Genomic DNA, 14289 nt, shown 5'->3' on the forward strand with positions numbered 1-14289 from the left:
AGCATATTCATAGAAAGTTGAGTGGAAGGAAAAAGTGTGGTAGGCAAAGGTGCACCAGCATAAGGGATAACCACAGCCTTGAGAGGACTGTCAAGCAAAATCCATTCAGAATTTTGGGGAGCTTCACAAGGAGTGGACTGAGGCTGGAGTCAGCGCATCCAGAGCCACTATGCACGGATGAATCCTAGACATGGGCTACAAATGTGGCATTCCTCGTGTCAAGCCACTCCTGAACCAGAGACAACATCAGAATCATCTTGCCTGGGCTGTGGAGAGAAAGAACTGGACTGTTGCTCAGTGGTCCAAAGTTCTCTTTTCAGATGAAAGTAAATTTTGCATGTCATTTGGAAATCAAGGTCCCAGAGTCTGGAGGAAAAGTGGAGAGGCACAGAATCCATGCTGTGTGAAGTCCAGTGTGAAGTTTCCACAGTCAGTGATTGTTTGGGCTGCCATGGCATCTGCTGGTGTTGGTCCACTGTGTTTTCTGAAGTCCACAGTCAACGCAGCCATCTACCAGGAAATTTTAGAGCACTTCATGCTTCCTTCTGCTGACAAACTTTATGGAGATGCTGATTTCATTTTCCAGCAGCACTTGGCACCTGCCCACACTGCCAAAGGTACCAAAAGCTGGTTCAATGACCATGGTGTTACTGTGGTTGATTGGCCAGCAAACTAGCCTGACCTGAACCCTACAGAGAATCTATGGGGTATTGTCAAAAGGAAGATGAGAGACACCAGACCCAACAATGCAGATGACCTGAAGGCCGCTATCAAATCAACCTGGGCTTCCATTACATCTGAACAGTGCCACAGGCTGATTGCCTCCATGCCACGCCACATTGATGCAGTAATTCATGCAAAAGGAGGCCCAACCAAGCATGACATTTCTGTTTAAAATATGCTTTTTTATTGATCTTATGTAATATTCTAATTTTCTGAAACACTGAATTTTGAGTTTCCATTATCTGTAAGCCATAATCACCAACATTTCAAGAAATAAAGGCTTAAAATAGTTCACTCTATGTGTAATGCGTCTATTTAATATATGGGTTTCAATTTCTGAAATGAGTGGCAAAAAATATTGAACTTTTTCATGTTATTCTAATTTTTTGAGATGTACCTGCCTGTACTTAGCATAGCTATATTAGTTCTAGCTAAAGCTAATGAAGCTAAAGTGAGCCACTGTCCACCTATATACTTGTAAAAAGGGTCTATACATAGGCCAAATTTACCCTGGGGTTAGACCTCCCACCTTCTTCTGTTTTATTTATGGAATGCTGCTCAGTCTGTAATGTTTGCAATGTGGTTATTTCATGAATGTAACTGCCAGACTTTGTTTATGAATAAAGTTGAAAAACTGGAAATACATTGCACTGGCAAGAACAGCACTTTCAGACTGTAGTCTCACATTAACAATTTAAAAGAGGGATCTGAGATCTACAGTCTGTAGCCAGAATGTCCTGAATTATTGCGCATCAACTGGATGGATTTGCATAAACATTACACAAGGTCCTCTGCCTAAACAATGCTTTATTTGAGGGTAAATTCATGCATTTCTTTGTGAATCAACATTTATAGTTCCCTCTGAATAAACTGTGAATAATTCAGGTAATCTCTAGCTTATCATCTTATGCCAATTTCCAGTGTTTAGAAACTGGTTGGTTAAAAGCTACAAGCTACAGCAGTTCCAAATTAGCCCCAGTTGTTATTATTTAGGTTCTTTGCTAAATAATAAAAGCATGTTATGCCAAAGAATTAGCCTAAAGTACTGCCATCTAACAATGCCTTAAGACTCCCTGTCTTAGGTCTCTATTTTAAGACTTAAAACTTCAAGCTAATACAGCTTAAAAGCTACATCAATGAACTGCAAACTAACAGTAAGAACTAAAGTATGCATGTTGGACAAACAAAACTACTACAACAACAGTAATGACTTCCATGGACAAATCCCAACTCTTTGGCCACAGTAACAGACCTGTAGAGAGCCAGACCACGGGGCATCACCTTCCCAGAATGAGAGCCAAGTTTGTCAGACAGTGGCCTGGCAAACCCTTGCTTGCTGACAGGCCCGGGAGCTACAAGAGAGCCACAGAGCCAGGCCAGATCTGAAGAGCTAGGCATCCTTTGTGCTGATTTAATAACTACATAATTGAGTTAACTCCCATGTCAGTTATCAAAGAGCTGTGCTAATTACTTCACAGCTAACGGTAAGAGGAGAGAGAGGCCATATTTTTTGATCCAAACCTTGGTGGTAAACATAGAGCACATGAAGGTATTTGTCTTGAAAAGATTTTTTCTTTCTGCAGCCTGAGGCTTGAAGCTTTCAAACAGATATTGTGGCTTTGAATGCAACACTGAGAACTGAACTCAATGGAGCCCTGACATTCATAATCTTCCTGCTTTTACTGCATTAACTTTGCATTTTACAAAAGAATAAAAGAGAATCATTAGAAGGGGGAATGTCCTTTTTAAAAGAATATAAAGTATGAATATAAAGTAGCTGCATGAGGAGAGCCAGGGCCGTGATCTACATACTGTACCGTGCACTTGTTGGGTTTCTCTCCTGAATGGATCCTCATGTGAATAAGAAGCTTATATCGGGCATTGAATGGCTTGAAGTTGCGTGGACAGCCCACCCAGTAGCATGTGAAATCCTCCGCCTTCCTCTGGTCTACATGTAGTTTCTCTATGTGCCTTACCAGCTCCTCCTTTTGCTCATAAATGGCAGTGCAGTTCAACCACCTGCAGCAGTGGGCCCCATAGTCCTCCAGCTCTCCTTCTTCTTCCTCCAACATTGGCACCTGGGGTAAAAAGCTTACACCATGCCTTGGAGGAACAGGAGGAGCATGTGCGAGAGCGTCCTGAGTGGATGGCTTTAATTTGCAGTGACGTCTGGTGAGATGTATGTGTTGGTGCGAGTGGTAAGGTGGTGGAGGCCCTTGTGGAGTTGCAGCTTCTTGGATAGTGGCTAACATGGCTGGCTGTAGCTCTAGAGATGGCAGCAGGTTGTTGGTGGTTTGGCTGCAGCTTTCTGAAGTCTTCCCTTCTGCCCCTCCTTCCTCTGGGAGGCACTGATGCTCCACCACCATGTTAGCCATCTGGCTCTTCAGACCCCCTCCCTCTTCAAGCATCTGTATTCGACTGCCTTCTCCATGTGGGGCTAGAGCCTGTGAGGAGCTGTAGGGATGAGCCTGGGGGATGCAGCTGCCTCTCACACCCAGGAAGTGACCATAACCCTCAGACTGGACAGGTGACAGAGTGGGATGGGAGGCTGGAGAGCTGCGAGAACCATTGATATAAGCCACAAGAGAAGTAGGAGATGTGCGTATGATAGAGTTGAAATCAATACCCATGACGTCCGACAGCGGCGACATGGAAAGAGCTCTCTTCTTAGCGCGGGACTGCCGGGGGCTTCCGGCGTCGCATGTAAAGAGGTAAGAAGGCAGTGAGGCAGAGGTGCTGGTGCCACCTGATATGGTGGTGCCGGACATGGCTGTGCCAGGGGAAAGGCCGAGCTGCTCTCCTCCCTCGCTGGCTGGCGGTAGACTCACTGGAGGGAGGACACGGTAGCCATACGGCCAGTCATGTCTGCCACTAAACACTGACTGAGTCTCAAACAGACTGAGGGTGGTGGATGCCAGGGACTCTCTGGACAGTAAGGATCTGAAACACATTGCTGTCATTAGTATCCCTTTGAAAGTTAAGCAGGCACATTATTGCATACTGTTACTGATATTCCAACCTGGCTTCAATGTGGGGGATCTGCACACCATGTGGGTGTGATGGAGGATGAGGTGCTGCAGTATACTGATGCAGTGGGGCAACAGACATTGGACTGCTGGTCACCGTTAGGTTAGGAGCAGCTGGCTGACCAAAAACCTCCATGGAATGCCGGAACGTGGAGCAACCTGCTGGAGAAAAGCCCAATAAATGAAGAAAAGGTTGAAAAACATGCACATAAAATAACTTTTAGCTGTTCATTTATGAGTGTCAGTGCATCCTTCTCTGAATTGGATGTGGCTGTTGTGCCCAGCGATGGTTTATATTGCCTTCACATCAGACATGCACTTTTTACCTATATGAGCCTGTGTATGTGGTCACAGGATTCCTTTTTACTATGTTGTACTTTGACGACCATTCATCAAGATTTACCTCCACTTTTTCTGTAATAACCTCATTCTGGCTGCAAACATTTACAGAAGGACATCGAATTGCTTAACTGTCTGATCATAGCAAAACACAGCCAGTGTTTTTTTAATGTAGAAAGAGTTTTATTCAATTCGTCACACATCCTTCACTCTGTATGAGCTCTTACCATCTATCTGACGACAAGGAGTCCTTCAATAAATACCACACTTGTTTAAAGCCTCAATCACACCCACCTGATAGAAATTTTGAACAATTGTTCTTAAGGCTTTAGTGATTGTGCATAAGCATCATGGTCATAATAGTGTTTTTTTTTCTTGACTTATTTATTGCTTGCTTTTATTATTTTTATGTAGATCTTGTGCAATGAGGGTGATTTTGAATACACATATGATCATATCTGACCAAATAATATCATATGTTATTGTATTGTATCGTAACTGTTCATATTGTATCATGCGGTGCCTATAGAAAGTTTTCATCCCCTTGGATGTTTTATACGTTTACTGATTTCATAAATCAATCATGGCCAATATAAATTGACTTTTTGACAAAAAGATATAGTTTAAAATAAGTGTCTACATAAATATTCACCCCCTTCCAGTCAGTATTTAGTAGATGCACCTTTGGCTGCAATCACAGCACTAAGTCTGTGTGGATAGGTCTCAACCAGGCTTGCACATCTGGACTCTGCAATTGTACTCCATTCTTCTTCACAAAACTGCTCAAGCTCCATCAGGTTGCATGGGGATCAGGTGTGAACAGCCCTTTTCTATTCCACCCACAAATTCTCTATTTGTTTGAGGTTTGGCCTTTTTCTCAGCCACTCCAGAACATTCACCTCGTTGTCTTTAACCATTTCTGTGTAGCTTTCGCTGTGTGCTTCTGTTCGTTAATTTGCTGGAAAATAAATCTTCTCCCAAGCGTTAGTTCTCTTGCAGACTGAATAAGATTGCCCTCCAGGAATTTTCAATGTTTTGCCACATTCATTTTACCCTCTACCTTTACAAGCCTTCCAAGGCTGGCTGCTGAGAAGGATCCCCACAGCATGATGCTGCCACCACTGTGCTTCACAGTGGGGATGGTGTGTTTGTGGCAATGTGCGGTGTTTGGTGTTTGCTAATTGTGAGACTGCTAGCACCAACTGGCTGAACATCTGTTGAAGCAGGTCAATATTTACGCAGTCTCCTTTAACATTACAGATTTTCTTATTTAATTTGCATTACTTTGTAGAAATCTGTTTTTACTTTAACGTCGAAGACTGTTTTGTTGTTAAAAAAAAATTAAATAGACCATGATTGATTTTGCAATAAAAGGGTAAGACATCCAAGGGGGGAATACTTTTTATAGGCACTGTATTGTATGGTATCCTATCCTATCATTACATGTTGCATCATATCGTATGGTACTGTATCATACTGAGTGCTATGGCATGGTATCGTATTGCATCATATCTATCCCAATAACCCTGGTTTCCTTCTAGTGGTACAAATAATTCGATGGTGTGCATTTTCAGTTTATATCTCATATCCAATTTAAAGAATTAAAAAAAAATGTTATGAAACCCAATTGCATCATGTCTAGCCTTCTTTAACCAAAGTTATGCAGGACATTACATACATACACTCTCCAACCTGAGCAGGCCAGACACACTTTCTGCTCTGTTAATCACTAATGAGCCTTTCACCTCCTCCCACTTCTTCTCTGTAGAAAAGTTTTACACTCGGTTAATTCTCAATAAATAAGATCAGAAGTCTAGGAGGAAGACGGCGAGGTTGTTGGGAGCAAACAGTGACTGTGTTGTGATACTGGTAAAGTCGAGACAGAACACATATCAGTCTGATAGCCACGCTATTTTTAAGATATGTGCTTGAATGTCTCATTATTAATATAGAAATGGCAAATTGTTATTTCACATATAGTGTAAAAATAAACATAAATACTTGTCTGTGTATTCTTTATTTTCTTGTTCTGTGTAAGATTATCCCACTGTATTTTTTGTAATTAAAAAAGCTACACAACATTAGTCACTTGAGCATTTTCATTTAAATAAAAAAAAAAACAACTCTTGATTCTTTTTGTTTTTCACTTAGTCCTTTCCTTCTGACAGCAGCTGCCATCACAGACCTGCTGTGAGAGATAAAACTATTGTTGCTATATGTTTAACGGATGGATGTTACATAAAAGAACTGCAGTTCTGTTACTGTATCTCATTTAAATTTTGTGTTATTTACTTGTTATAGAATTATTCTCAGCTATAGGCTGTGCATTCTATCAAGAGGAGTCTGACGGCCACTGTCAAAGACGGTTTACACCGAACATAAGTGCTGCAGTTTTACAATGTATTTACAGTTTTAGATTTTCTTTAAATTCAACTTTTTTAATAAACAAAGTCTGGCTGTAACATTCTTTAAATAACTGCGTTGCAAACATTAAAGACCAAGCAACATCCATAAATAAACCAGAAAAAGATCACAGCTCTAATCCAGAATTAAATTATGTATAGACCCATTTTAGATGAGTTACATGTACAATGGCTCGCTTTAACTTTGTTAGCTCTAACAAAATCTACATAGCTACACTAGCTATGTAATTAACTTTACTACATATGTTAGCTGTTGCAATGTAAACTTCAGCAAACATTAGGGGTGTAACAGTATGGAAAAATTTCGGTTCAGTACATACCTCGGTTTTGAAGTCACGGTTTGGTACAGTAATTAAAGCAAATAACAGAATTTATTATTATTATTTAAATTGTATTAAAATGTATTAAAATAAAGAGGCTGAATAAATTATATTTAAATTATTAATAATGCTGCAACCTCCTTCCAAAAGGTCTTCGATTAATAAAAATATTAATAAATAAATACATTTTTGAATTACTAGGTTATTTTAATTGATATATTGACATATTTATACCCATTCTTTAAACGCTAAAATTTCCCAGCCAACTTGAACACATCATCATACAACCGTAAGTTAGCTTGTTAGGTATGCTAATTAACATCTATCCTGCAGATTTCAACACAGACTTCAGCACTGGATTACTTCTTTAAACAGTGGGACCAACTACAAAGTTCGGGAGAACTTTTCAATGCCCATCTTGGCAGATAAAGAGGTTAGAGCTGTGTGAAATCTGAGGATAACTTTACCTATGATGCAGCTGCAGACATGATGGAGTCCCCTCTCTCCCTCCTCCGAGGCTAATCATGGGAAATACATGACTGGCTGGTGAGACTTTTTGTTGTTTCTCGTTACAGTGATGTTCTTGTTTGAGTGGAGCCTTTTTAAATGTTTTGATTGGTCCGCTGGACAACATGCTGTCAGCAACACACCTGCTGAATAATGTCAGCGCTACTGTTGTTGTTCTTGCCCACTGTTGTATTTTACTTGGCAACAAAGTGTTCCTAAACAGGACACTTTTATCTGGGGATATTCAGGCTGTTGCTGTCGTTTGCTGTGGTTGTGTGGTTGCCAGGAAAGTGTGTTCTCAGGTTTTCCATCTGTGTATGAGCTTGGTTCAACATGTATCCATATGGTACACGTCTGTACCGTACAGAGAGGCCCGTACCGAACGGGTACGGTACAATTAAATGTACCTTTACACTCCTAGTAAACGTAGCTACAGCTATCGAGCTATGTAGTTTATGTAGCTGCTTTGTGACCCAAGCTTTAGCTTCATAACTAGGTAGTTATAATAGCTGTGTAGCTTCATTATCTATGTAGCTTAGCAGCTAAGGATGTTACATAAGCTGCACATGCTGCATTATAATGTGTTTATGGAGTATGAGCTTTTTCCTATAAGCAGACTGTTTACTCTTTACGCTTTATAAAATATTTTGTAATCACATTTTGCAGGTCAGGTTTTTATCTTTCAACTTTTGGTATCTTAACTGTTACCTTAACCCTTACCCTAACCCAAAACAGAGGGTTAATCTAATTTTATTTAGAAATTTTCACCATGTATTTTGTTCTGAATGAAACGATGTCAGAGATGAATGGTCTGCAGCCAGACTGTCTTGGTTCTATCGCCCCTAAGCTCCTCATGTAATGTGGACCTCCACTTATTTCATTTCATAGATAAATTTCATTAGTGAGAGAGAAAAGCTGTTAAAAGTGGCTTTCCTGGTAAACAATGCAAGCTATTTTGAAGCATTCTGGGATTGCTCCCAGCGTTATACAGAGAAGTTATCATCTTTTTTAAATTGTTTTAATTGTGAGCTCACTGTTGGTGGAATTCACATAAAGTGCATCTACTATTAGTTTAGTTTTTTTGTTTTTATTGTGTTTAGTTATCATTATCAAGTTTACCTTAATAATAATTATCTTATCATAGTCACAGTTTGCTTCTGAGTTCTGGTCTAATTAGACTCTTTCATCCCTTTTTTACCTTTGAAGCTGTTTTTAGAGGAGCAGAGTCCTGTCTGCATGTCAGAGGTCACTGTAGTGGTTGGAGGATGAGCGGGGCCTTGTTTGTGAAGTGATGCAGTCTGCACATTTGGGTGTGTGCCATTTGTCAACACCTGTCTGTGGAGGCTCAGAGCAGGCAGAACAACATGACTTGTGCCTTGTTTTCCAGATGTAAAGGAGTGAATAGTCCCTTTTTTCACTTTCCCCATGCCTGAGGAGGAACTGAAACTGGCCCGCTGGGGGGAAGCCATGGGCATCCTGATGGACTGCGACTGGTGTCCTCTCATAACGCTCAACGATGGGGACACCAGGAGTTGACAGCCCTGCCCACTCATGTTGAAAGCAGATTGATCAGAGGCTCTGAGTTCGTAAGGAGGTCAATTCAAGATGATGAAGTCCGTCAAATGACCTTTGCGCAGGAAGAAGGTAGTTCACTGCACAGACCTGGTAAATGATTCAAAAACAAGGAATATTAAACTTACAGTAGATCCAACAAACAAAGAAAAAAACACCTTTAGTAGACTGAAAACAGCAAAGTCAGCTGTAATGAATCAACCATACGCCATACTTGGTGTATTATAAATTATTTGAAATATATAAAGACCACATTCATGAGTGTACAATGCCTTCTAAGGCAACGATCACCAATCATTTAAGATGCCACTTCTAAAAAAGAGATAAACATGAGTGTAAACTCAGTAAATAAAAAAAGTTAAATTTATTTACAATTGTCTGTGACTTATTCTTCATTTTCAGTAGTAGTAACTTCTCATTATTAATGAACTTGAACTATTTTGTGGACTAAATGTTCCATTTTACATTTAAGTTACTTTTCATAAATTAGGCCAAACTGGATTACAGGTCAGATTAAATGATATTCTGGAACTTTGCGTGAGGAAATTTGTCAAACCAGACCATGGAAAATAGTAAATGATGATCCCTGAGCCATGCCAGCTCTATTTTTCACAGCTGATGTAACCCACTTTTAGTTTTAAGCAAACAGTACTTTTTCCCTTCAAGTATTTTTTTGCATTTTCCTCAAATTATCTGACAATTATCTCTTAGTCTGCAGTTTTCCCAGGATTTATTTGGGCATTAAACACTTTTGCACCATGAGTAAAGTTACTGACTCAGTTAGAGAAGTCCCACCTTAATGAAGCAGTGCTGATGTTACATTCCTGGTGTGCTGAATACAATGAAAAGCACTTCCAAATTCAATATGCACTTTTCAGTCATTGCCACTTGAAGACTTAGTTTGTCATGGGTTAATTACAAATTACCTTAAGTTATAAAACTCAAGTGCACAACACTAAAAAGCTAGATTATCAAGATTACTTAACTGAGGTCCAAAAGTCATTTTAAATCCGTTTTTAAAGCAGTTTGCTTGATTTTTAAAGTAAGATTTACAAATAGGGTTTACAATGTACACTAGCTTATACTCTATATCCTTCCATACTCTAAGGTTGTCAAAATTAGGTTTGCACAAATTAACTAAAATCAATGTAACTCACTTATTAGATGGTATGTAAGGTCTTTTGGTAATGACAAATGTTTATGAGCTTGTTTATTGGGATTTTATCAATGAAAACAATTAGGGATGCACGATATCATCGGTCTGGTATCGGTATTGGCACATATCAAAATTTCTGCCGATATTTACATCCAATATTTTGCCTGTGTATTTCAGCATATATTGTAAATGACTGTAAATTTTGTCCATATATACTAATAAATTGGTGGAGTTTTAGGCTAAATCAACAGACCTTTATCAGATGAGGTCTTTTTCTTTATTTACCCCCATTCTTTAAACTTTAAAGTGTTTTTAAGGACTAAAGTTTTTTCATTGGTCATCCTCAAACCTGGATTCCTGTTCCTGCGAGACTTGGTGTATGATCAAACATGGTGGCATGTTGCCACCGCTGACACCTCAAAAGCCAAAAAAACTTTAAAACTAAAGCCAATGGCGTAATATCTCCACTCTACACCACACTGCTGTCAAACTGATGACTTGGGAAATACATCGATGACTCCTATAACCTGGTCAGCAACATGGGGAGGAAAAAACATAGCTACTCCTCCAACACTTCTCCCGATGCCAAACGAGCCAGATCACTGGATTCACTTACTGACTCACCAACGCAGACCAAGGCGCCGCACTGTTTCACTGAGGTTAGTGACAGACTCCTCTCCACAGACAATAAACTGTAAGCCTTAGATGTAAAGTTTGCTGCCAGTGATCTACTGCACGAAGAATTTCAAGGTCTAAAACACAGTCTGGAGTTTAGCCAAGAACAAATCATCACACTAACTGCTGAAAACAAGTCCATTATCCAAACCCTCACCACTGAAATAGCCTCCATCACCAAAGACAATAAACAGCTAAAAGATACCATACTGGATTTACAAGCACGCTCAGTGTGAGACAACCTTATTTTTACCAGTATTCCTGAACCCACGGACCGCTCACCCTCAGACCCCAAAGATGCACTGAAGGATCTTCCCACTACACAACTCAAGATTCCAACAATGTTAAAAACATAACTTTCCACCGTGTTCACTGCCTAGGAGCTATTAAAAAGGAACAGAAACATCGCCCGATCTTCGCCAAATTCAAACATTTCAAACACAAAGAATTTGTCAAAGGACAAGGAAGGAAACTTAAAGGCACACATCATGGGTTAAACGACCAGTTCCCCCGCGAGATAATGGAGAGAGACGCTAGGCTCTCAGGAAACAGTTCCTTGAAAAGAAAAGGAAAGCTGTCATATGTGAAACTGTGGTCTCCTAATGCTTGTGAAGCATCCATTTCATTTTTGATTTAGAGTTATTTAATATAGCCTACACAAGGATTGAAATTTCTTGTCAGAAAAGCATGTTTAAATCTCGGTATCGGCTAAAATGAGTCTATAATTATCGCTGTATCAGATATCAGCAAAAATCCACTATCGTGCATCCCTAAAAAAAAATTAAAATTGATGCTTCTTTGACAGCAATATATATAATATTACAAGTAGTGCTCCAAGGAAAAAGGTTAGGAACCACTGCTCGACTGTATATACTTTTCTTATATACTTCTATTTATTCCCAATTATTCTTCGATATACTATTCCTTTATTCCTAGCTAGTTTTGACAGACATCGATTCAAGATTTAATTTCATTGTTATCACTTTTATTTTTTCTTGACTGTGATTATCAACTACATTGTTATTATTACTTTGCTCTGGCAACAATGGTTCTCCCCATTTGTTCTTATAAAGCCTTATACTTTAACCTTATACTCATCTGCTTTAATAGTCCATGCAGTATGTCTTACATACTGCAGTAATCACTTATGATAAGGTTTATATGGTTCTAATCAACTCATTATGTGCTGCATTTAGCATGTTTGGGAACTGTGCATTATACTGCTTTATAATAAATGTGGGTTCCATAAAGATTAACCAAACAACAACTTTAATATTTCATTGAAACTGTAAAGGTTGTGTGCTTTCTTTGACCCTTACAGAAAGCAGGTCACACAAAAACATTACTGCGCACCATCTTTGTACATTCTAGCAGATTAGGCTGAACAGACAAAATAAAAGATACAGATTATTTTAAATACAGGCATAATAAAAGTCAAGGCATTACATGAAGGTTTAGAAAATGTTGCCACAGTACAAAAGAAATTTAGTGACTTGACTAGCTAAACTTTAAATGCAGACATAGCTGAATATATTCGGAATAAAGTCACGTTGTGTTGTCTACTGGCAGAAGGCAACTCTTCACTCACCTGTTGCCACAACTTTCGCTAAAGTCATGCTAGGATACTCACTCACTCTGACGAAGTTTGGAAAGTAGCAGGATAAACTTCACAAGAGGGAATGAAGACTGTTGTACCTCAGAGACTTGGTGATGGGTGAACACTGGTCAGGGAAGTCCAGCCTCGGAGGAATCTCTGTTTAATCCACAGCGTCCCGCCTCACTCCTGTTTCCAGGAACTTCTTTTCTTCACCCATTAAACTACAACCCCCTCTGCCCTTGACACGGCTTTGTGTGAGCCACGTCATTTCAGACAACGACCGAGACTCTGCAGTGAAGAATTAAAGATTAGACGATTTAAGCGCGCGAGCGTACGCGGTTGATCTCGTGCCCTTTCAGACCCCCTTTTTAAACACTGGTTCAATGATGAGCGAATTTGATTTAAAACAATACATTTAAAGATTAATAACGCGCCGTTTTCTCTTAGTGTAGATTTATTCATTTTACAAATTAATACAGCATTTTTTTTCTTGTGACGCAGTAAATTAATCGTCATAATTTAAAGACATTTTGAACCCTTACTACACTGTTGACAATAAGCTGGTTTTAAAGTCAAAAGTTTTAAGTATAAAGACGGAAACAAACTACAAAAGCTATTTTCAACTGGCAGGCATCCACAAAATAGACTTAGCTTGTCAGAAGTTTCACTATCTGATACCAAATACCCTTAGTCTACACACGAATATTATCTCTGCCTTCAGCACAGGCTCCTGAACAAAGGCGGACTCAGGATGTTTGAGGGCATGGGTGAAGGTATTAAAACGGTACCTGCTGGGCACCAGGGAGCAAAAATTCCTCCTGAATCTATTGTAAAATAGAAAATAGAAACACTGTTTAAATATAAATGCACTTTATCATGGGATTATACCTATTACATCTCTGTAATAATTATAAAATACATCAATGAGGATATTAGCATCAACTTGTACAATGACTGCTCTAATGAAGCAGCTGTCGCTGGCAATGTAGGATATAATCAACAGCAGTACTTCCCAAAGTGTTTATTACATGTTATTAATTTAAGTTTAAGAAGTTAGAGAACACTTCCAGAAGTTTGAACTCATTGCACCTATTTATCATTTATTTTGTCAGTGTCATGGTTTAACTGGTGTTGGATTAACTGATGACACTTTTACAGATTTATCTGTATCTTTGAAAATACTATCACTTGGAGGAGTTTGCTGGGCAAGAAAGTAAATTTAAAGAGATGAGGATTAGAAAAGAAGATTTGTCTTTGCAGATGCCTGATTAGAATAAAATAAATGGCAGCGACTCGTTAATTGTGCTTTGTGACCCTGCAAACACTTTCTGAGGAATGTTAACATTAGTGAAATTTCCTTTTTTATGAAATGAAAACATGATAAATTAAAGATTAATACATAAGTCTTGTGTTATGGTTGTACAGGGGATTTCGGCGGGCCCCAGCAGATTTTTTAGGTCTTAAATTGGCCTACTGTAGTTTGAGGTCAGGTCAGGAAAGGAAAGGGTACTTTGTCATACTTCGTCTGCTGGAAGGGCCCTTTGGAGCAAACTGGGGGGTCAGGACCCCTGCTTCCTAGAAACACACACATTTAAAATGTTTTAGTGTGTTATATTTTATCCATTGTTGCAAAAACATATCCTTAAATTGAGTTCAATTTGAAATAAAACCATACATGACATTTGTGCTTGAATGCAAGTAATGTGTACAAAAACTCCTTAAAATACACATTTGTACATGATTAGTGCAACACTGTATATTTGAACCACCTCAAGGGACTTTGGGTGTCTCCTGTTTCTGACGCTGTTATTCCGGGGATTATGGGCTGAAAAGTTTGGGAACTCCTCACTGATAAAAATATCATGAAAAATCTTCTTACAAAAAGAAGCCATCTTTTTTAAAATGATTATTTCTATATATTTGTCAGATGAAAATTTGTATAAACTTCTAA

General features: G+C 39.0%; 1 protein-coding gene across 6 annotated transcripts in view; it reads right to left on the reverse strand.

Annotated features, from left to right (window-relative positions):
• The window catches only part of glis3 (GLIS family zinc finger 3), a 35911-nt gene extending 23348 nt beyond the window's left edge, over positions 1 to 12563 (reverse strand). For 2 of the 6 annotated variants that reach the window (XM_041811522.1, XM_041811527.1), the window contains exons 1-4: positions 12372 to 12563; positions 8537 to 9000; positions 3743 to 3911; positions 2541 to 3663 (exon numbers count right to left, since the gene is read on the reverse strand). In XM_041811522.1, the coding sequence (XP_041667456.1) occupies positions 2541 to 3663; positions 3743 to 3911; positions 8537 to 8891 (1647 nt within the window). In that variant the 5' untranslated portion in view covers positions 8892 to 9000; positions 12372 to 12563. Of the gene's footprint in view, positions 1 to 2540; positions 3664 to 3742; positions 3912 to 8536; positions 9001 to 12329 lie in introns of all 6 variants that reach the window. The other 4 variants (XM_041811524.1, XM_041811525.1, XM_041811526.1 and 1 more) reach the window with 4 other exon arrangements.
• Between the last annotated feature and the right edge of the window lie 1726 nt (positions 12564 to 14289).

Source organism: Cheilinus undulatus, linkage group 17 (genome assembly GCF_018320785.1).
Source record: "Cheilinus undulatus linkage group 17, ASM1832078v1, whole genome shotgun sequence".
NCBI classification, from domain to species: Eukaryota; Metazoa; Chordata; class Actinopteri; order Labriformes; family Labridae; genus Cheilinus; species Cheilinus undulatus.